Source organism: Anoplopoma fimbria, chromosome 14 (genome assembly GCF_027596085.1).
Source record: "Anoplopoma fimbria isolate UVic2021 breed Golden Eagle Sablefish chromosome 14, Afim_UVic_2022, whole genome shotgun sequence".
Lineage (NCBI taxonomy): Eukaryota > Metazoa > Chordata > Actinopteri > Perciformes > Anoplopomatidae > Anoplopoma > Anoplopoma fimbria.
This window is the reverse complement of record NC_072462.1, coordinates 15,472,650-15,497,010: the sequence shown is the minus strand read 5'-3', so window position 1 is coordinate 15,497,010 and position 24,361 is coordinate 15,472,650. Positions and strand designations below refer to the sequence as shown.

The 24,361-nt window shown below is 40.0% G+C and overlaps 1 protein-coding gene across 1 annotated transcript; it reads right to left on the bottom strand.

Moving 5' to 3' along the window:
* Window positions 1-299: 299 nt before the first annotated feature.
* On the bottom strand, window positions 300-14,035 carry arvcfa (ARVCF delta catenin family member a). Its single transcript, XM_054612643.1, has 16 exons — window positions 14,015-14,035; window positions 10,383-10,559; window positions 9,126-9,742; window positions 6,765-7,243; window positions 6,494-6,677; window positions 6,290-6,407; window positions 5,653-5,821; window positions 4,884-4,901; window positions 4,685-4,756; window positions 3,628-3,755; window positions 2,930-3,080; window positions 2,654-2,846; window positions 2,214-2,325; window positions 2,033-2,120; window positions 609-685; window positions 300-392 (listed from the first exon to the last, which is right to left on the bottom strand). The coding sequence occupies exons 1-16, from the start codon at window positions 14,033-14,035 to the stop codon at window positions 300-302; spliced, it is 2,697 nt and encodes an 898-aa protein (XP_054468618.1).
* Between the last annotated feature and the right edge of the window lie 10,326 nt (window positions 14,036-24,361).

Sequence of the window (24,361 nt, the reverse complement as noted above, 5' to 3'; positions counted from 1 at the left end):
CATGATTTACCACAGTTTGCATATTTAGACTATTTCAGATGTCATACATGATCCATCATGAGTCTCAGGCATACAGTATACGATCCTAAATGACAAAACCTATTAAATCTTTTGCCAAATAACCTCAATAATAAATACATGTAAATGTTTGGCACATTACCTGTAAACAAATGAAATTAGTTTTATTTGAACATGTTTGTCTGTCTGTACAAGAATGATCAAATTGCACAAATCCGTATTTCACCAATGGAAAGTGTCTCTACTGGATTTAACCGGCTTAGCTGGCTGTGTTGTATTGTTTACACCCAGGAGTCCAGTGGTGGAGGTTTGTTATCCATGAGGCCCACTGCAGGCCTGCCAGCTCTGATGAAGTGTTTTCTCTCACTTATCGCCTAGGTAAAGAAATATGCAAACAGATGGTGTTAGTCAATTTGCATAAAAAACACTGACAGTTACAATTTGAGTCACAGAAAATTTATAATTCTAAACACAATCCTGTAAAACAACGGCTACAATTTCTGCTTATGCTCCATACCTGGGATATGTGTGAAATCCATAAACATAATGTAATATGTAAACTAATTCAGTACAGACAAATGGCAGATTACCTGGAGAGTGTCTCTTTCCACAACCGGCCCCTTTCCATCTCCAACTCTATCATTTGGCTCTAAACTGGAGTATACATCTGCAAGGGAAAATTATTATAATATTAGCAGTAGGTAATATGGGAAAGGTGTTGCTATTTATTAAATACAATGAGAGAAAAAGAACAAATGCAAATCAGTTTGTACTTTGAAATGAAATGAAATATTTGTTTTGTGCCTGCTTTTGGAAAGCCCAATCATTTTCCATTTTTTTTCATTAAATGGTTCAATGAGAAACCCCATGGTTCTATTCCCAAAATAAATAAATAAATATTTTGTCACAAAATAAGAATAAAAACCTTGTCAGTGAGCTAGATGTCAGTAGTTAAGGAACGAATTTGCTAACCTTGTACCTTGCCATAATTAACCATAAATTGAAAATTTTAAGTTCCCTATAATAATGTATATTTAACATTTTGTGGGTCACCAAGCAGCATATGGCTGTGAAAATGTTTTCTTTTGCGAAAAGGGTTAGCATTAATTCTAGCTAACTCTGAAGCTGGATGTGTTCTACTAATGTTTCTTAAGTAACTTTACAGATTTATTGACAATAGATGTATATTGCTAATGCTGGTTGAAACCCATTTCATTTTGCATTTATAGCCTATACATTTTAAGAACAACCTGGCTACATAGCTTTAGGTTAAAGGTTGACAAAACTAACCTTTCAGTCAATAAATGTCGCTCAAAATCCAGCCTGTACTGTGTAAATGTTAAATTAGGTCTATTTAACCATTTCACTCAAAGCATCAATTTCTGAATCATTTCAATGTAGAACAAAAACATTTGAAACATCTAATTTCTTTTACTGCTGTGTGCAGGAGCCCATCAACCCTTCACCAACATTTTTCACAAAAGGTCAATTATCAAAGAGTTGCAAAGCCTCACATTGAGAAGCTATTAATTAAAACACCAGTGAGAGAAACAGTCAAATGCAATGAAATCATTGTACATAGTGTATACCCATTCCCCCTAAATTAATATTTCAAAGGGTGTTTAAGTTATGTTCATATTTCATAAAGAAGCTCCAATAGAAGATCACTGTTCTGGTAGGAAGCTAGAGGTCGCTCTTGCTTCAAGACAGCGTGTTTCATTCAAATGAAATGTGACTGCTGATGCATGAGCCTGCCCTGTCTCTGGGAGAGCCTGTTCAGGCTCATAAGCCAAGTCCCTGAACTGATAACCTTGGCAGCACATCATTGGTTTAAGGCTATGTTTCAGAAGAATATGGTCTGGGACTGAAAATGCCCATTTCTTTGTCCCTGACATGTCAAGAACCACAGTATGTTTAAAAGCAGTTTTGATCCCTGAGCTAGAGGACACTTGGCTCATTTAGATAATGGTTTAATAAGATTCTGCCGAAGGAATGCATGCGATGACTTGCTGACCTTGGTTTTTGTCCATGAGAGGCAGGGTGATGTCATCACTGCCTTGCTTTCCATTCTTTGATTTTTTTGTCACTCCGGCAGTTGTTGGCTTTGAAACAAAAAAAAAGAATGACAAACAGAATTTCATGCTTTCCTTTTATTGGTATAGGCATGACAGATCCAAGACATAGCAACAAAATACCTTAAAGTGGCTCTTGTTCCAACCAGCTTTGGTCAGAGCCATTCTCAGGTCCTTGTAGGCCCATATTGTCTGGAGCACATGGGAAGCTGCTTTGGTCTCCCGAGCTGCTTGGCTGACGACAAATCATTAGACATTGTGGTAAACAACAGCGGACAGCTCCGAGAGAACACTGTCCCATATATTAAAATCCATTCCTGATTGCCCTGGGATATGATGCTAATATCATGAGCTATTGCATCGAGGCTGTGTCTGAAGCACAAACCGATATTAAGCAGTGGCAGCAACAAATATTATAATACCAATGCAGTTTCTTCTCTTTTTTTTAAGTCTGATTTTGTACCATTATTATTTGATCTCTTTTTTCATTGTTTAATTTTATATTCATAAATTTGTATATAAGAAAAAGTAGTTTACAGTTAAGTTGAAAGACATTCAAGTACCTTGACTTGTTGATGGCCACCAGTTTTTGCACGGCATGACCCTGTATGAGCGCTCGGGCGTTCTCTGGGCTATCTGTGATGATCTCATGGATGGTGTTCAGAATAGACACCACTGTATCTCCATCAAGATTCTTCGCTGGGTGCTGCTGCCCACATGGCAGATTACCGACAAGGTCCCTCAAAGCGTAGCTCCCTGTATGACAGAGAGACGACATAGCAAAGTTAGTATGCAGATGCAGAGCCATGTGTATGCCGACGAGAGTTAGAAGACTGTACCTATTAGGTCTTTATTCCTTCTGTCCATCGCCAGGTTGCGAAGAGCAATAGCCACAGCTCGCACCACTTTGTCCACATCCGAGCGCAGCAGCTCCACAAGAATCGGCAGCCCTTTCTCTTTCCTCACTGTGGCCCGGATGAAGCTGGACCACTACAAGAGCAAACACAAAGCACAGCTGAGTGATGTTTGCTTTTGGGACCCTCCTTCACATCTCAACTAGCTACTCATTTCTCCACCTTTACAAAACCACTAATATCACCACAACTAAACATTATAAATACCACATGTAACAACTTAGTTCTGCTCTTTTGTATGTGACCCTGCACAGCGTAGACTAACTTAAGGTAAATGGTAAAATAGATCCCCAAACTGATGCATTATTTATTTACGGTACAGCTCAATTTAAGTCTCTCCTTACGATGAGCAGAGACAGTGAAAGTGATAATGTCATCTGGAGACAAATCCTGGACCAGCTCCATAAACAATGTATAAGGACACAAGGACACTATGATAGCAGCCATGGTCGATCTTACTTGGATAAAAACTGGGCCAACAATGTGTCACCTCATAACTACAGAAAGTAAGTTTAATGCTCCCATTTCCAGCTTTAGAGACACCATTTTTATGTTTGGGATGCTCGCCACAATCACAATCCTGTGTAAAGAGTGTAAGAACTTGAGCTTTTTGATTTACTCACAGCCCAGTGTCCCGCAGCGAGGTTCTGCAGCGCCCCCGCGGCTGCCTCCAGGGTGTTGTGGTTGTGACTGCAGGTGAGAAGAGAGAGGTAGAGCCTCACCACCTCTGGCTGGTACAGCAGCTCCAAACCTTTGAACAGAAAGGCAGAGAAAGTCAGGGATGACAATCAAGCAGTGGTGAGGTACCTGCATGACAATTCAGTGGCTTAATCCTGACAATATAATGTCAACACTGTTCCACAGTTTTCCTTTATCTATGTTAGTTTAGGTCAATATGTAGGCAGGCCAGTAGAAAAATATGTTGATGAATTAATGAAACCCTACACAACAAAATTACAACTCTGTTAGACCCCTGCAGAGTTGGCTTTTTTTTTTTGTACTGAGCCAATTGAGATTGCTGGACATCTGACAAGTAGTATATAGCTGACCCGGGACTGAAACATGCTCCCCATACTGATTTGCATTCACCGGCTGGAGTGTGGGAGGATGAGCATAGCTTTGATCTCTGTTCAAACAGCAGCCGGATCCACATATATCGTATTCAGCACAGTACTCCACTGTAAAAATTCCCATACATCCATGCATGGCTAAAAACAGCAGCATTCCGGTAAAGATTCAAAAATGTAAAGAGAGTTTAGCAGAAGCACATAAAGACAAATCAGTGTCAGGCAGTATCTTGAGCAAATTCCAGTGTCTGCCAGAGGAAATGTTCTAGATGTTGCCAGATTTCAGTTGGAGGGTCATTTTGTTTTAGTAATGAAACTGTCCTCAAGTAGTGCAGGTGCTGGAGTGTGGCTTTGCATTTATATTAATTCTCTTTCAGGCCATGCCAACATCATGCATACAAAGCAGATAACACAACGCAGAAAGCAGCTTCTGATGTTTGACAGTGCTGTATGATGATGATGATGATATATAATGGACGCTCTGCACATTAGGCTTATTACGGATGTATAGCCTACTTATTTCATAATGAGACTGAGTCGTATCACAGTCACTATTTGTGTTAAATTTAAAATGTTTTATGTGAAGTTGATATTACATTTCCTCATTATGTACCTTTCATTTGTTCTGCACATTTTGGTAAATCCAATGTACCGTATTTTCTGTCCTTTAATCCATTTTTCCAACCTGTACATCACAGACACACATGCACACAGACACAAACACTGGTTTTCATTACGTCAGCAAATTTGATGTTGTATTGAATCACAGTATTACCACTATGAAAATAGTCAGCATTAACAAGCACACTGACCTTGATTGAACCACTCCTCTGGTGAATACGGTTTGAAGGGGAGAAGAAGAACAATGTCAAAGACTAGATTATGCAGCAGCAGAAGACACAGAGCATGTGGTGAGTCACTGGGGGGTGCTGATACTATCAGGTTGGCTCAGACAGGCATTTCTCAATTTTGTGCAATTAGCTGAAAGGTTAGCAGTGTGGAAAAGTCATAAAACTTTAGATCACTATTAACTCTAACCCTATTGTTTCTCCATTTAGCTGTGTCCTGCAGCACAAATTGCTGCAGCCTATTAGAGTATGTATATTAGCTGTAATTCAAATGATGACTTATATTGGGTTGTGTATCTCTTTTTGAAGAACTTTTCTGAAGTTCTTTCAGATTAAAAACGGTCAGTTGCATGGTGTAAAAGTCAAATAACTGATGTAACAAAGTATAAAAAAGCTTTTAAATCTTGTAAGCTCCTGCAGAGCAAAATATATCATCAGCTCCTGCACATGCAGGGTAATGAAATATAATATTCAGGCTCTCATTGGCATGAAAACACGGATCCTATTGAAAACCAAAAAAATGTATGTGGAGTGTATTGGAGTAGAGAACGTAAAGCAAAGAATAAAACAATAAAATAAACAGTAAATTCTTCTAAAAATGACTCAAATAGAAGTATTTGAAGGCACTGGCTGCTAAAACAGATGCACTAATGTCTCTTGATTGTACAAGCACTATCAGACTGGAATGTCAAATACAGCAGGTTGATGCCATCAAGTATAACAGGCTACCAACCTTTGGGTCTCTTCCCTCCAAAGCAATCGGTCTCATTCTTCTTCTTCTGGGTTCCCACTGATCTCATCAGATGATTGGCATGGGGTTCCTGAAATCTCTCCGCTCCTGGTATCTCTTTGTGAACATGATAGGACAGGTTTCGCAGGATGCACACGCAGTTCTCCACAGACTAAATGGAAGACAATGTCAGACGATTTTAATCAAAGATGCTCTGCAGAAAGCTGTACAGCAGTAGAAGTCATACAGGTGTTTACTCTGACTAATTCCAGATCCCTTTTTAGAATAAAATATTTTGGTGAGTTTTCCTATCAAAATTAAAATGTGGAGGAAATGTCAGTTTTGGAGAGCTTTATCCATTCCTTAATTACTTTGGTGACTTGCATTAAATGTTTAAATCAAATGCAGTTGTGTACAGTCAAAATTTGATGCTAAATCAGGGAATTATGAGAAAAATAACTCACTTTACTGTGCCTTTCAAGGAAACAAACTATTAAAGCATTGTATTTAATAACCAGTATGACTAATAGCCATTGACCCGTAATTTTGTTAATTTTGCCTAAATGTGCCAGGGTGCAAAGTTTGGTATAATATTTATTTATAACATTTTATCTTAACTCTCTTATTCCAAGTCAGTGACCTTATTATCAGTGTCCTTGTTGACAACAGCTGACTGAAGTGCATGAAGGAGGGCGTCCACCAGACCCTCACACTCCCTCAACCTCTGCCGAGCCTCCGCCCCATCTGAGCTGACGTTCCTGCACAAACAACTTTTATGAGCAAAGCTGCGATAACTCAATCCACCACAAGTACATTTTTGTTTCACGACAGAAGCAAAGGTTACCTCAGACATCCAGAGGTGTTCTTGAAGACTGTGGTCCACTCGGCACTCAGCAGTTTGGAAGGGTTGGCCGAGTCTCTCCTCCATCCTGAGTGTGGGATGATGATCTCATCGGTCAGTGTTTGAAGCCCATTGTTGATCACCATCATCTTCAGCGGCTCATGTGAGGAGAGGTTCCACAGAGTTCCTGCAAAGGAAAGAATACAAATGATGTTGAGATCAAAGGAAGTATTGCAAGTTATGGCTCCAGGGAGAGTGAAGAATTGAGCAGTACCTGTGACTAACTCTTTGACCTCGATGCTGCTAGACTTCCTCATTAGTCTGACTAAAGCTTGGATGCCATCACAGTTCTTGATGGCCATTTTGTTGTTGTGGTCTTTTCCGTAGGATATGTTACGCAGAGCCCCGCAGGCCTTGCGGTGGACCTCAGGTTTAGGGTGGTCCAATAATTCGACCAAGATCGGCACCCCGTTCAGCTGGCGCACCTCCTGCTTGATGCGGTCGTTCTCATAACACAGGTGCTGCAAATAGGCGGCGGCATTGGACTTGACTGGGTCCATTGGGTGGCTGAGCATCGATATCACCTCGTGCAGGTTGGGGTCTCTCCAGCGCGGGTCTCTGCGGATGCTGTCCAGGCTGACCATGCTGCTGCGTTTGTGGGGGAACTGCAGGGTCTGTGCTCGGCACATGGCCTGGAAGAAAGGATTCAGGTTCCCCTCCAGCTGGGCCATGAAGGCGTCATCATATCCACCTCTGAGGACACAGAGACAGCCATGCATGCGTGATGTGCTCAGGACAAAATACACAAACATCAATCTTGAATTTTTCAGCATCTGAACAGGTGTCTTCAGTTATTCTGGTTTATTAGACCTCTGCTCAGGTTGACGTTTGGCCGGAGATTTGATTGGAATTATTGGGGTCGCAAATCTCCATTTTACCAATGTCAATGATGAAGGTGTAATTTGTCCAACCCTAACAGGTGCAGAAAAGCTAACAGGACACTCAGGAAGATGTGATTCAATTACAGTCTACAAATGGCCACACAGTCGTGAGAAGAGGTCTGATAAACCAGATTAGCTGAAAACACCTGTGTGGGAGTTTTATATTTGACTGTTAATCAACACTTTGAAAACAACACTAATTTGGCTTTTGCTAAGAGTTGTAAAAGAAGATTGATACTACAATGTGTAAATTACAGCCAGCATTACAGACATACTGATTAGCTTAACTTAACCTGATGACTGGAAACAGGGGGAACAGCTAGCCTGGCTTTATCCAAACACCTACCAGCATCTCTAATGCTCACTGAACACATTATATATTGTTTGTTTATTCCCCCACAGGGTGTAAAAGCAAAACGTTATGGTATTATGGGGGGTTGTGTGCTGCTCTTTTTCTTGGCAGGACAGTTACATCCTGGAGTCTCCTCACAGTGACAAAAAAGATAGGCCGAGTTTGGTACAATTGGACGGAGCCGGGCTTGTTGTTTCCCTCTGCTTTTAGTCTTAATGCAAAGTTAAGCTAACCGTCTCCTAATTTAACTTTTATTAATCAAACAAATATGAGAGTGGTATTGATCTTCTCATCTTATTATCAGCAAGACAAGTCAATGAGCACATTTCCCCAAATGTCAAACTATTGCTTCTACTGTACATATTCAACAGTTTGAGTAAAACAGGTTTAAATAGCGTCTCTTAGTCTAATAGACTGGGTTTCAGGGATTTTAACAGCATAAGTGAGTTGCCTGTATCTTTTGTTAACAGCTCTGTCACTTTATATGGGATAAGGAAAAAGCTTCTGGCAGGCAATAACAGGTGAAACATCCTTATTTATCGACTTTCCAGAAGGCTGCCATTCCTGATTGATACCAGCTGCTACTTAACTGCTATCCATATGTCTTTCTATTGTCCACGCTGACTCACAGGACCGAGATAGAGGCCACTGCCTGGTGTCTGTGCAGCTACAAAGTTTGATATATAATTTTCACAGGAGGTCCTCTGTGATCAAATTCTATCTATACACATACACTCTCTCTCACTTTACTTACGTTATTTCGTTGTTTAAATTTGTGCAAAACCTCAGATTCTGTCCACTTCTCAGTTAAAAAAAAAAAGGCACTTCAGTTGGATTATTATGCAAATTTGGCACCACACATACATTTCAGTTTTCCAAATATTATGCATTTTTCATTCAAAGCTTTCAAAAGCATATCTTACGATTAACATTAATAGGTCATTTTGTGTAAAATATAACTTATTAAATCAATTCAAACTGTGTAGATACTTCGGTAAACAATAGAGGTAAATTGGCTTGGTGTCAAGGCATTTGGTCACATTTACTTTACAAATGGTATTAGTTGCCATAGTGTTTTCCTGTTATAAAAATTTGTTCTGATTATCAGGGACTTACTGAGTATCCTTTGCCTGCTTTCTGACTAAAAACTGTTTAATGGGTTTGTTTAACGATTGACATCAAATAAACAGACAGACCTTTTTCAGTGTACTGTAGTGACTGAGTGACTATGTGTTCAAGCCCACATCTAGGTACCATGGAAACCACAAACATACTTGAAACCTGTTTACACAGTCTCCCCTGAGGGATAAATAAAGTTTGATCTAATGTACCGTCCTCTTACCTGGTTCTCGAGGGCTCCCTGAGGAGCTCCATGGTGGTGATGGGCCTGAACTGGTGGATCCCCCCCAGTGTTGGGTAACTGGCAGCTGGGTGGTCAGTCTTCATGTCCAGAGGGTTTTCTCCCCGTTCGCTGAGACCGTCCTCCTCTGTCGGGCCGCTAAGGCCTGCCGAGGCGTAGCTGTCCCGGAGGAAGGGTAAGGTGTAGTGAGCCCCCGGCTGGAAGCTCTTGGCGGGCCAGTAGCCATGGATGGTGGTGCGGGACAGGCTTCCATACCCTGCACATACATCACCCCCGATGCCTCTGTAGCTGTCAGGGAGGGTGTACACTCTGCTCTGTCTATCTGGGTTCACCAGCTGAGGCTCCTCAGACTGCTGCACCACGGGAGGTTGAGATGGTGCTGTGGTAGTGCTGCTGGTCGGTGTGGTCGGTGTAACAGACTCAATGGGTTCAATGTTTGCTTCAGGAATCGGTCGCTCAATCTGAGTGTTATCTTGAATCTCTGGAGTCGTTGTGAGATCAGTTGTGTCTGATGTCTGGAAGTCCTCCTGCTGTGTCTCTGAGGATTCTTGGGTCTCACTGGGGGCATGTTCGCCCTCTTGTTCCACGGCCTTGGACTCCTACAAGGATTGATGCACCACAACTATTATCCCAACAAAAATCTAATCAGAACTTCTGTTAGTCATTAAAATCCCATTTTTCCAAAAAGTGTCAGGTTCCTTTGCTCCAATTTAATTCCCCCAAATTGGTGTGTTTAGAGTCAGAGCAGGAACTATTTAGTGTTAATTTACTTGGAATAGACCAAACATGTTTCAGCCAACCCAAGCTGTTCTCATAGCGATTTCAGGAAGATGATGTAACAACTTGAGGCCCAGCTGCTGTTTAGAAGCATAGTAAACTGTAGGAAATCGTATTGTCTGGTTTAATTGACTGAATTTGGTTTTTCACTTTCCTAGCTTTCCTCACATTTTGATGACAATGAATTAAAAAGATGTAAAAAACATTTAAAAAGATATTTGGAGTCACAGAAGTGAAAAATTATTCTTATAGGCATGCCAAATTAGTTATATGTTCACATGTTAAGAAAAATATTAAATTTTTTCATGGCCAGAAAGTTTACTTTAGTGGCTTTAAAACTTGGTTGACTCCGTGATCTTTGACAAATGCTCAAATAATTTGTTATAACAAACTGTAGGAAATCAGTAGGTGGTGACAAATACAAAATCAGATAATTCAATCACCAAACATTAAGTTATGAACCTCAGTGTCTGTCTGCTGTGGGGTGTCAGTCTCTGTAGAGCTCTCATTGGTCGAGGTCATCACAGAGGCGACGGAGGTGGGCGTGTCCAGTTCGTCATTGGCAGTTGGGTTTTCCAGGGTCGCTTCTTTTGCCTCTTGGGCTAAAGAAAGTGGAGGAGGCCCCTCTGAGCTCTGCTCCTACAGCACACAGACATAAATGACTTTGGCTGATCAGTATCATTACAGTGTATTATGTACACAATGTTTGCATTATACACAACAGGGAAATGATAACAGGGTAGACAACATCACAACAGCACACAATGTAAAGTTGTCTTGAGCAAAGTCAGCGTTGACAGTAAAACTAATTTATTCTATGTTACCATATGATTTGTATAATTTGAAACACGATCTGTTGAATTAAAACAGAGATATTCCAATATGCACACTTAAAATTAGATTTATATGTCTTGAAAATCAGACATTTTTATTTTATTTGATGAGCTTCAATCTAATTGAGCTGTCCATAGAACCACAATACTCAGGATGGTGCAGAGCCAGGATCATGTGTTGACAGCAAAAAAGACATCTAGACAGATATAATAAAGGATGAGAGATTTAATTTATCACTTATTTAATGAAATGGCTCTCCGGTGTCATATCCTTGTGAGGCAGACTAGGATGAACAACATGTCAGTTATCTTATCTCTATCAGGGTAATAATTGCTTATTAAAAAGTTATTAGCATAAACAACGAGTAAGAATCATTTGTTGAATGCATGTGTGATTTGTTTGTTAATCAAAGACTTCCAAGTTAGATTTCTGTTTAAATGTGCCACCTGCCGGTTTTAAATAGACAAAGTTAGTTCAATCAGGAGAGGCAAGTCAGATCAAGAAAAGATAATTGTTTATTATTAACAGATGATATGTGATGATCAAGTCTTGACAGTCTTGGGTGCTTCTCTAAAGGGAGATTTGTAATCGAGGGGCGTCTGCCCTGAGCAGCAGCAAGATAAATCAGTTTCAACTGGAACGGTGAGAGCATCACACATGAGATGAAACAATACAAACAATATCTGTAATGTTATCTGTATTGGCCAACATGTCCAAATATCCCAGAGCAGACCTTTCACTTATTTGCAAAAACTGGCCTTTTCAGACATTATTATGCTGAAATCCTTCTAAACAGATGTTGAGGTTCTCAATGAAAGCATGTATGAAAAGTGCCTCTTGACAAAATAGCCTAAAGAAAGATGGGACTGGAAGTTATTGTCATTGGAGTTATTCGATGTGGGACTTGATTTACCACCACTGAAGCTTGAATCAATAACCCAGCTGCTGCTCTGGTACAACATGTGGATTTTTCTGTAATTTACACTTGTTTATTTCGAGTAGAACTTAAATTCTCTTTTTCAACAAAATGGGTTTCATCAACCAGAGTGGATAAATTATTCAGCATCTTGGACTGAGACAGAGCTGGAGGCAGTGTTGGACTATAAACACTTTATATGCTGATTTTCTAACAAACTTCACATTCATTTCGGCAAGTCTACAAAAATTTGTTTCGCTGCACAATTGATCTCAATCAATATATGATGATCTGATAGACCTTTTTTTCAGTCTTGAGGGCCTTCTGATTGCAACAGCTGAATTTTTCTTAAATCTAGTTCAAACAATAATGCAAATGGCCCATCAAAACAGTTTATAATTAAAAGATTTTATATTAGAGAAAATCAATTCAACCGTATCATTTATAACCCATTTCATTACTTCAATTGCTTATCCACTCTAAATCAATTTTCATTTTATGAAACAAAAATATCCCGAGTGATGCACTGAGATTCAACAAAAAGCTGTTAAATTCCCCCAAACTTTTTTTTTTTTGAGGCTGCGGCATTAAACCGAACAAGTGCTGAGAACTCAACTCCACTGCATTAAATCAGGCTGCAGTGACCAGCTGACTGGATGTGGAGGGAGAGGGCTTGATATATTTTTTTTCCAAACACAAGGGCCCCCTCATATCTATGTGCAAAATGTGTCAGAGGGACAAGGAGATGAAAGGGTCACACAGGAGAAATTGGCAGCAGGGAGATGATCCTGGCTTAAACACCCCTGGGGAAGGTTGATTGGATATTGTTAGGCCGCACTAAATGAACGCTAGGCCAAAAGACAGACGGGGTACTTCAGTTGTCTACAGACAGCTTGATTAAGGATTTGGAGGACGATAATGGGCTGGAACAGGGGCCTGTGTGCTGTCCCCGTCTGATTCAAGCTCCAGGGAAGGCCAGGCCCGCTGTGAGTCAAGGCTCATTTAAATAACCCACTGCACCATCACTAACTAAGTGTGCTCACAGAGCCAAAGAGGCTGGAGATGACGACTCAGAATCTGACTTCAGCTTTAAAAAAATAATAATAATCAAAGAATGGTATATAGATCTTAGGTGCAGCGATGCAGGAGACAGATGGGCATGATTAGCATCTTGTTCCCGTCAACTCTTTGTATTGAGGCCAGCTGCAGCCAGGGTATTATTTTGGGAGACACAGAGGCTGATCTAATGCTGAGTGAGTTACATTTTTTGGTGACCAGCTCAAGGGCACAACAGGCACAAGCCATGATTCAAACTTGTCAAAAATCCATTTCAGAAAGCAAAGATGAATTCAAAGAATGAGCACTCTGGATTGCAATTGAATCAGTAGAAGCCAGTCATTCTGTAGTGATCAAACTCAGAATAAATCAGCTTTAACAGGCAGTTTGTCTTTATCAAACTGTGGGATTGAACGAGTAATGGTTCCATTGGATAATAAAACATGACATCAGCCCTCTGATGTCAGAAGAGATTAGTCACAACTTTGTCACAACTCATCTGCCCTCCACTATCTGTTGAAGCGGCGATGCGCATATGGGTCGCTGTAAATTTACAGAATTTGTCACTGTATGTTGTGAATCAAAATGACACTGAAATGACCCATGCATTAAAAGGATTCCTCTGAATTCAGACTTTTCCATTATGCAATACATCTTGTTTAGTCGTAATTCAACCAGGCTGATCTATTTAGAGAAAATACTGATTGAAAATGACACCCCCAAAAAAGAAAAAGTAAGATATTCATTCTCAAAGTTTCTATTTGGAGCCTCTTTTCACTCCTCTGATCCTCAAATAGTTAAATGCTGCATGGTCAGATTTAATGTCTCTCTGATACATTCTGGCAATACACTTACCAGAGTGTGTGCAGCCTCTTCCCCCTGGAGGAACAACCTCCCCTCATGATGCAATCAAACATTATCCCCCCATATAAGCTTGCCTATGCATTTGCACATCTGCATGGCCAATGCGCGTGCACACACACAAACACACACACACACACACACACACACACACACACACACACACACACACACACACACACACACACACACACACACACACACACACACACTTGATGAAGATGTTAGCATCATGTCCCCATGCACACAAGGAGACTGCACCGAACAGCAGTGAGAGGCAAGGAGATGAAGTGGTACATGCCTCCTTCATTCATCATGACAGAGGCAGAATGTAAAGCTGTGGAGGGGCTACAGTTTTCTGCAGGAAAAAAAAAAAAAAAAAGAGGGAGGGTACAGAGCAAATAGAGCCATTCCACCACACACTTACCTCTTTCACTTCGGCAGGCATTGCCAAATCTTCTCTGCTTCCCCACAAATGATGAACAAGATGTGTCCCCCAGTGAGACGTCTGTTTCTCTGCCTCTGCTGAATTTTTGCCTTGACTCTCCCTTTGAGCATTTGAGGCAGTTCAAACATGAGCAGCCATCCTTCCACCCAGCTCTCACCAACACACGTCCGCTCTCTCTCTCCAGCTCTCTCTCTCTCTCTCTGTCCCTCCCTCTCTCCCGCTATTTCTCTTGCTCTTACAAAAACACACTATAGACGCACCATGCACACATTTGCTCAACACGTCCACACACACACACACACACACACACACACACACATACACTGGGAAGCAATAAATGCCAGGCTCCCTCTCATTACTGCACTCCTCCTCTGATCTGTGCTGCAGTTAATGTGTGCGCTATTAGCAAGGTGCTGAATCAACTGTGTGATGCAGAGCCTGTGAATTGCTTAGGTAAGTGCAGAGCCCTGCAATCATGTGCTCTGCCCATATTTTCTGGCAGCCTTGGTGCGCAGGCAGAGGACACACATGCACATGAACACACACACACACACACACACACACACACACACACACACACACACACACACACACACACACACACACACACACACACACACACACACACACACCATTCCCTGTGGGCTCACAAGCAGATGCAGCTGGAGCAGCCCGCACTAGTTCAGTCCCATGTCACCCATGTGCAGCATGATAAAGGGCGAGGGATGGGAAGGTGCATGACACGCTGTATGCAGCACCAGGCAGAGACACAAACTCCATACTGAACCAGCTTTGTTCTGCAAACTGTACCCAACAAATAAAACCCCCTTTCACCACCCATCACCGTCTGCCCACGAATCTTCTAACAGCACCTCCTCCCAGAATTGTTATGTGGAACAAGCAGGATTCATGTAAACGAGGAATGATAGGCGAGTGCTCCACGTGTTTTTTTTAGATGTTGTCACCATTAAATTTGAGTCGCTCTTTGTTGTGGTTTTTTGTGAGCTCTTGGCTATTATTCACTGTGGCAGGTATTATATAATTTTTAAAAAAGGAGTCTGAAATATAACATAAACTGAGACAAAATCCACTGCTCCACTTGACTAAAAACTACTTGATAATGATGGATGTCTTTGCTAAAAAAAAAAACACCATTCCAAGACATCTTTCTATTTGCCATCAGACTGAGCAAGTTTAAAAAGATAATCTGCTATCATACCCCAGACCAGTGCTCTTTATCAGCTGTCTATCTTATAGATTTCAGAGCACCCCTCGATGTCATTTATCCTGGCGCATTTAGAAATCCTCTTTGGCCTCTGCAGTATCTTCTTCATTTTGGTTTGTCTAAACTCTGCTAATAGACTGCAGATTTTGAAGCTAACACCTTTAAGGTCTGTTTCATTAAGGTCTGTTTCATTGAACCCCTTGGCTCAGTCAGCCTATTCTTGTTTTCATTGTATAGAGTCCCTTGTTGGTGATATTCTTCACTTTAGGATGCCTCCTTGATAGTATAATCCAGAATATACATATCAGTACAGTAACAACAGAAACCGGTGAAGAAACCTGGAATTCCTTAAAATAAGTGAAACAATCAATTATTAAATCAGTAAAAAATCTGCCTCAAAGTGAGGAGCTTAGTGAAATCAAAACAACGTCAATGAAACGGCATGTTTTAACATTAGAAAGATTTACTGACATGCCAACACGGACCCATTTGTTCCAGAAATATTACTGCTGTTCACTGCTCTCCCACCGTTTCATCGGCACACTCCAAGTTCCATTAAATGGAAAATATGACCATTAAGTCTCTTAATGGTTTTGGGCCACTGACAGACACCAGAGCATTTTCATTACACAAGGTATTTTTTCAACTGCTTGATATTCACTTTTCTTTTCATTTAATTAAATATAGAAAAGAGTTATCCAACAGCAATACAAAAGCGAGCATGGACAAAGTTATGCAACGCAGACATAACGAAATATACAAATATATTATATATTTTTTTTTTTAAAGAGGCCTTGGACAAGAATGTCTGGTCTACACATAGTTTACCTTAAACACAAGCTTTTTCAAAACATGCATTTAAACAGCAATAACACAAGCATCTCTATCACTAATAAAATCATTATAATCATCATAATTAGCAAGCCAATCTATGACATCTAACTAAAACTGAAGGAGTCAGTTTGTATGTATGGATGCATCTCCAGAATGTGATTTGAGAGGAGGATGATATCCCCCTTGTTAGAAAGATTACCAAAATGCCCCTTGTTAAGCGGTCACCCCCCTCTCCATCCTCTAGTAGCAGAGAGAGTGCAGGGGCAGAGCGGTTGTTTAGTTGAATATGTTGAGCCTGACTCATTGATGCTTTAGGGTGCGTGCGTGTCCATATAGTGTTTTCCCTCTGGCAGAAAAATGTAGCAGGGGGCTGGGGAGCGCTTATCCCAGCACTTTATCAAAAATGTGCTCCAAGTGCTTTTTGGTTACCAGTGTTGCATCTAATATAAGAAAGGGAAGGACAGTGACAACACCAGTTCCATTCTGGAAAGTTCAGAGATTTCCAAAAAAAACGCTCTGACCAAGGTTTGTGCAACGTAGAAACTCTGAAATATTAGTAGTCTAACTGTGCTTTGTATTGAACAATCCATGGCACGATCCGTGGTGCTGGAATAACAGACAGATTTGTAATTGCAACTTTATCTTTGTGTCTCATCCTTTCTCCCTTTTTTCATTCTACATTACTCCCTACAACAGGGTTAGAAATATGCCCCTGTGGTGGGTGGATTTAATCAGTCTACCTGCCACTGTGAGGGTTAACAAACGATTGAATTGTTCTGTGAAAAACTCGACTCAATCGCCAGGCAACCTCGATATCATCAACCTGCAGAGCAGAGAACCCGCAGTTGTAGACGCAACAGTTCTGAAGTAAGCCTCCAGGAAGAGGCTTTGAAGCCAATTTGACATAGTTGCCGACCGTGGAATTACAACTTCCAGTTCACACGATGCAAATAGGCCCAAAAGGACTATTCCCCATGGACTTAGATTGGGAAAGAGATGTCTGTGAATAAGCTGATAATGTTTGTTGAGGTACATCAACTTGCCTGGAGGACATTGTAATAGCCCTTATCTAAATCATTAAGTCTTAAGTTGTGTAATTCACTAATAGAATGTAGTTATTTTTCCTAGGCATAATGAACGCTTGTTAGACCCACGGAACGAAGCCTGACATATCCGGTTCCGGCAGCTTCCTGCTAGCTGTAATAAAGGATATATATCGGCTGTATGTCACCACATCCATGGGCTGTATGCCCATGGATGTACCTTGGAAGTATTAAAGTCTTTGTTCCCAAACAACTGGCTATCGGCTAGAAGCAGAAGTATTGTAGGCTATTTACTAACACGCAGGGCAAAGGCACATACAAAGGACAAACTCTTTTTTACATTGATGTATAATATAATTGTTTTTTTTCCCCGTCAAAAAACATTAAGTTCATGATGGGATCAGGTGTAAAGTCAACGCCATCACAATTCATCCTCTGGGGAACATGAATGTCTACAAAATTTCAGACAATCCAATTTAATAATTGTTGAGGTATTTCATTCTGAACTGAAATGGTGAACCAACTGATCAACATTGCCATAAACCGAGCCAAAAGAAATAAAAGGAGAATCCCTTGGTATAAAGCAAAGTATTGTTTGGGGTTGATGGTTTGATGATTGTGATGTAAAATGACTACACCACTGGCTTCAGTGAAAATGAGTATTGGGCGAAGGTAAATTAAAACACTATCATGATGTGTTCACATGTAATCTCGTAAAATGTAGTGTTACTGAGACACTTGAATAAATCCAGTTGTTTGAAGGAGATGTTTTCACAACAACATAAATATATATTAGAGATGGAATTATGACCCATTTACAATACCTCCAAGCAACTATATTACATCATAAAACCTGCTAATGACAAGATTTGTTTTAATCCATAAAAATACAATCTTTTATTTCCTTATCATTATCATTTGATGTGTGTTTTTATGAGAAAAAAAACACTATAGATGACTATAACAAAGTTAAAGTATAAAATTAAGAATTTTTCATGGTTTACACTGCGTTCAGAGCGATTGAAATGATTTTTGGGATGGTGAAAAAAATATATAGTCTGGAGCCTGTTGGACCAGCTGCCATAACCAAACAACAAAGGGATCTCTATCTGCAAATATGGATAATCAATGATCTGCAATTATTATCGGCGGCAAAGAAAACGTGATCAGGGATCTCTAAGAGTTACAGTATATTTGCTCCCTTTAATCTTTTGTTTTGATCTGATCTGAGATCTGATCAGTGACTCTGATCCGTGATACAACCTGTACCCTGAGTTTCATGATCCGTTGTACCATTTATGATATATATATATATGATCCGTTGTACCATTTATATATATATATATATATGTATATATATATATATATATATATATATATATATGTATGTATGTATGTAGGATCAAGGTTAGAAAATTGAGTTCAATCAACTGTGTGAAATTGTAAAAATGAACATAATCAGATTTGATATCTGAACATCTGCTCCCCATAGCTTTGCAGGAGTGCATCAAAACAAGCAAAATGTAAAGTATAAAGAAGCCCACACGTGATTGGGGGTCATTGTGAGATAGCGAGAATGAAACATTAGCGCGAGAACTGAAAATGTCACTCATGATGGATGAGACCTTTTCATACTTAAAATGAATTATACTGAATTTATTGACATTTCCAGAGGGTGTACATTTTCGGAAATAACTTGGAGTTTATGGCACTTAATTCTACAAAATGTCAGCTGTATGGATCTGTGAGCCAAAATGAATGTTTCAGTCATTATGATCGTCTTCCCACTTGCCAGCTGGCAAACTTTACCCGACACCTCACATGCTCTTTTTTGCAACAGATTACCCACACAGACGGTTAAAATTCCTAACAACAACTTTTTCCGCAAATACTTCCTTCTGTATCATCTCTACAGGGTGTATAGAGAAACTGCTTCATTATTGGAATGACAGCAAGGGATGCTGTGACACAAAGTCTGTTTTCACCTCTCTTCATCTTTCTGTGTGTCAGTCTGTCTTGCCTGCAGGCTCTGTTATTTTCACTGAATTGCTTTTAACTTCAAGGCATTTGCATGAGCCTACAGTACAGGAATGAATTACCTTTATAAATGGACAATTCCACACCCGATAACGCCACATGTAAACCTTGATTGTTAACAGTTTATTTTATATTGCTGCTAAAATTTCAAGCGACATTTACCCGTGCTTCCATTGTACTTTGCAAATCAAAACATTTGTAATCCTTTTTTTTTTGTCAGGTGGCACATTACAAGCTTACCTAGATCTGCTGAGTGGGGTAACAGTCACATTATTTTCTCTCTCATTAAACTGTCTCATATCCACCCAAGGTCTGTGAATGGATATGGAGAACTGCAGCTGTACCAGGACCAGCCAAAGGATGATTGATTGAAATGATGATTCAACATGTCTTAATATTAACTGAGATAATTTTACTCCAGCAGTCTTAAACCATACCAGGAACACATCTCACACCATAACAGAGCCTCTAAAACCTGCTGAAATTGTTTGTTTTCTTACTGTATTGTGTGACACACATGGGAGATATTAAGCAGACAGGATCTGCACACAGACTGTAAATGTAACAAAACTTTCTCGTTACTTCATGTAACCTTCTGCACCAAAGGTGTTGTTCTCTCTTCCTCCATTTCCCCATTGTATTTTCTTTAACTTGTGCAGTGTTGTTCAAAAACAACTGCGTAGACAATTCTTATAGAAATTGTAGGCGATTGCCTTGTTTGTGTCCAAACTCAGGTACTCAAAAACACTGTAGGGAGAGCGACAATGTCAGCCAGGTTAGGAGTTCTGTTTATAGCCCAGTATGAAAAGCTCCATGTGTTGTGCATCAACCTCGTCCTAATACAGGAGATCAGTGCTGGAGAGGAGACAGCTTGTTATTCTGTGTATTCGGGTCACTGTATTTTTCAGTGCTACCGCTTAAATTCTAAACATTGCACATTCGATGTAGCTTTAAAATCTAAACAACCAGCAAGGTCCCTTTGTAGGAGGAAGCAAAAGCCAGAGAGAGTTAAACCATTCCAGAGATTCAAAGTTTTATTTTTTCTTCTCTGTCCAATTACAGCAGGGTATAAAAGGTTTATTCAGTGTAAGTATTTGTTCATTTAATTCTGCGCAAACGGATAAATTGCAAGATTCTCTTTTGTTGAATCACCAAGTCATGAAGCTGCATAGACTGAGATGCATAAGCCTGCTAAATACTGTGTATTCACATGTGTGCAGCATCCTGGGCTGTAGACTGTTTTTGAATGTTATCACCCTCTCTGTCCCCCTATATTTTATAGCACTCTCCAGTGTTTGCTATCTGTTTACTAACTATAAAAAATTCAGCAAGAAATCCTTAAAGGCATCCACTGCAGCGACTACCCTACATACTCTGTTGATGCCACCAGGGAAGCTCTGTGTTGGGATTAAAATGTTATAACTCAGACCACGTTTTTGGGTTGTTTTTTTCTTACTGAAGGACATGTTCACTTACAGTCTACCAGGACACCTATTATACCAGGAAATGTTTTCATTTTGTTGCTTTTCCACAGTCTGTGATTTATTCTCTGCTCCTGTTGCCTGACCTGATACCATTCACACACACAAACAATTTTTCTCCATGCTAACAGCAAGCACGAATAAATCCTGTTCTACTCAGTGTATTGACAAATTTAAATCAGCGAAGCAGGAGCACATTTCTGAAACCACACACCTCAGCTGTATGTGTAAATGCTGTTTTGCTGCGGCTGTCATCACCACAATAACTGGATTGTAGCTTGGCACTTCCATGTGACAGAGATGGATGTAATTACTGCTGCCCATTATCTAAACATACTGAGATGAATAGAGGGGACACAGTAAAGTGCAACACACAGGATCTGTCAACAAACACCCACATAGAAGAGGACATATTACATTACAGCGTGTATGTTGCTGTATTAATTGCAATGGAATACCCACACAGTCTTTGGTGCTCAGCGGGGCATTTCACATCCTCTTTCTTTGGACTCTGCCACACAGAGGCACCGTCAGTGCAGATTTCTGTCCTAATTAAAACCCCCACGCTGCCCACCTCTGCTCTGTTCAGGCTGGCATGCGGAGCTGAGGCTAATTCATTTTTTACGCGGAGACAAAACATCTATCACGAGTTTACAAAAAATAGGGAAATCGGTGCCAGCAGCGTGTTGAATGCTGCATGCATTCCAAATGGCGCCATCACACAGAGTGCAAAATAACATTGGAAATACCAGAAAAAGGTCACCGATTTAAATTTCAGAAGGGAAAGGTCAAGTCTAATTTCCATATTTAAATAAACAAAGAGGATCTATATGAAATAGCAATTGCAGAACGTTAACCGGAAATCTGTGTATCTTGTTGAATGAAAGGATCCAGTCAGATTGAGAGTTTGCCCTCAGACTATAAATGACAAAGCAACACCTGACGTCCTGACTTTCACATCGACTTGCTGCTGCACCCCCTTGGTGAGCTATAGTAACAGCAATAGCTTCAAGTCAGGATTGTCGGTATAGAGGAACAACTTCTCCTGAAGCAGCACTACAATACATCCCTTCCCAGTGATTTGATAAATAATGTAAATAGTGTAAAATAAGCTCCCTCTGAGGGAGAAAACCAGGGTGCTATTAATCCAACTCCTCCATGTCAAGTGTCGCTGCAGCAAGTGCTTAATCACACCAACAGAGAGCCCAGGGAGGGAATGAAATGCATCAGTGGCACTGCAGCTGAAATGACAATCAGCCAGTTCAGCAATGCCTCTGATGATCAGGCATATCAATGAGCTGAGAGAAAGAGACTGAGATGGAGAGAGAGAGAGAGGGACACACACGCTGATACAGAGTCAGTGGCACAAATGTAGGTCAATCTGCAGCATCTCTAGAAGTAGCATAAAAGATTTAGGTGACTTGGAGATTGATCAGAATGAAATCAACTCAAGTCAAGAGGTTATTATGGGTACATATTCCTCAGATGAATCCTCACATTATCATTATTTGCTCTTTTTTTCGTGCCCTGTTAACATAATATCATGCATCTATATGCAAGAAGAACCATGGCAACACAGAATAATCTGTGATCCAGAGGCAGAAAACACTGAATATGATTATTATGTTGTTTTTAATATTATCATTATTATGTTTAATTGAATAATGACCTTAATTAACCTTTTGGTGATCACCATGCCTGAACTGAAGACCAAAGGGGATCAGACCATTGTAGCCACACATTAGCTTTAGGTAAAAGTATAAAGGTATATGTTAAGTTTCATATGATATTTGCTTCAGCATAATGTTTTAAATGGGTCAGTTCAATCTTTTTTTCCTCTCAAATTCTAAATCATATTATCTTACATTGAATACACTTTGTTTGTGTAACTCATACCAATAAAACCTCATATTAGCTTTGGCTGAATTTTAAAATGTATTTACTATTTTACTCAAAAATGGGCCATAATTTACTAAATGAACTTCATGCTGTATTGAAGATGAGTTTAAACTAGCTATTGAGACCATAAACTCATGTTAACAATGTTTACTGAGGTAATAAATCAAGTGAGAAGTAGGATCAGATTCTCATAGACTTCTATACAATCTGACTTCTTTTTGCAACCAGAGGAGTCGCCCCCTGCTGGTCAGTAGAGGGAATGCACGTTTTAAGACACTTCAGCATTGGTCTCACTGGGCAGAACCTCAGGTTGCCGCCTTATTTTACAACTAGTAGCCATTGTGATGCGTCATTGCAGGGTAACACACAGGTGTAACTAATTACATTCATTATGACCCTGTTTAATTGATGTGGGTCAGAGTACGGGTTTTGTGCATGCTGTCTCTTTGGAATGACTGTGACACAATAAATAACTAATCAGTTACACCTGTGCTTACTCTGCAACGATATGTCAAAATGGCTGCTCTAAAAAGCCATTTCCAAATTAAATAAAATTGTTTTTTGCTGGTTTGTTTTTGTCTGCAAAAGCATTCTGCTCTGCTCTATAAATCCATCAGATGTGTCCTCCTTTGAGTAATACATCAGAACACAAAAAGTCGAATTCTTATCTTGCTTACAGACTTGAACACACATCCTCCATTTTGCTTGTTAAGCGAGCCACCAAACGCACATTCATTCATTGGGGGAAACGGCTCACGTCAGTTTGAAGACTAGTTAGCTAGCTGATTGGCTGCTCATTAAACACCTGAAAAACTTACCTGCAAACGTAGTTTTGGTCCATTGAGAAGCTGGCGTGGTCGTCTTCAATTCCACTGCTTACAAAACACTTTATGTCCAAGAAATATTAGCTGTTATCAAGTTTTGGGACTTTATGTCTTGTTCAGGTTAAATTCAGGGGCTCGGCTAGCCAGTTGTCCCCAAGCAACCAAAGGCCTTTTTTGTTCCTTTTGGTGAACTAAACTATATATATATAGCCTTTTTTTTTTTTTTTTAAAAAACATGTTGCCATCAGTTTTAAGGTTAAGGAATGTCTAATGTTTACAATGCAAAACTACTAGATATTGTGATTTGTATATCAGCATTGCTAAAGTATCGTACTCAAAATAATTTGATATGGTGACAAATTGTAAAAATAGCATGATGTAAGACACCACATTCTGCACAGAATGCTTTTGATCCAACGACCTGCAATCCCCTCATTGCACAGCAGCTTTATCATTAAGCTCATTACCATTTTACCTCCGGCTCCAGAAACTAGGATGGGTGAGGAAGGGGAGCAGCGAGAAAACAACAAGATAAAGTGCAGGGAAGAAAAACAACAGAAGAACATCCCAAATGTCTAGCCTGACATACAATAATTTATACAAGATTAGCTTGTGCAAAAAATGGAAAAAGTCAAGCTGTGATCATTATGGATGTGAGTTACTGAATTGTAAAATGTTTGCTTGTGTTGGATTTGAAATAGGAGAGTCATTTCAACATTTCAGCACCATTACCTCCCTGAGACAAACAACGACTAACTTCAACATAACAAGAGAATAATAAGACACTCTAGAAAAAATGACAGGTGGCCTATTTGTTAGGAAATAGATTGACAAACTGTGAGTGAATAAGAGCGTGATTATAATGTCTTTCTTTAACAGTGTTTTAAGATTGCCCAGTGAGGACCATTTTGGAAAATATGTTTTTCTCTCAAATTAACTGGCTTAATGTAGACGTACAAAAAGATGCATCCACTCTGGAGATC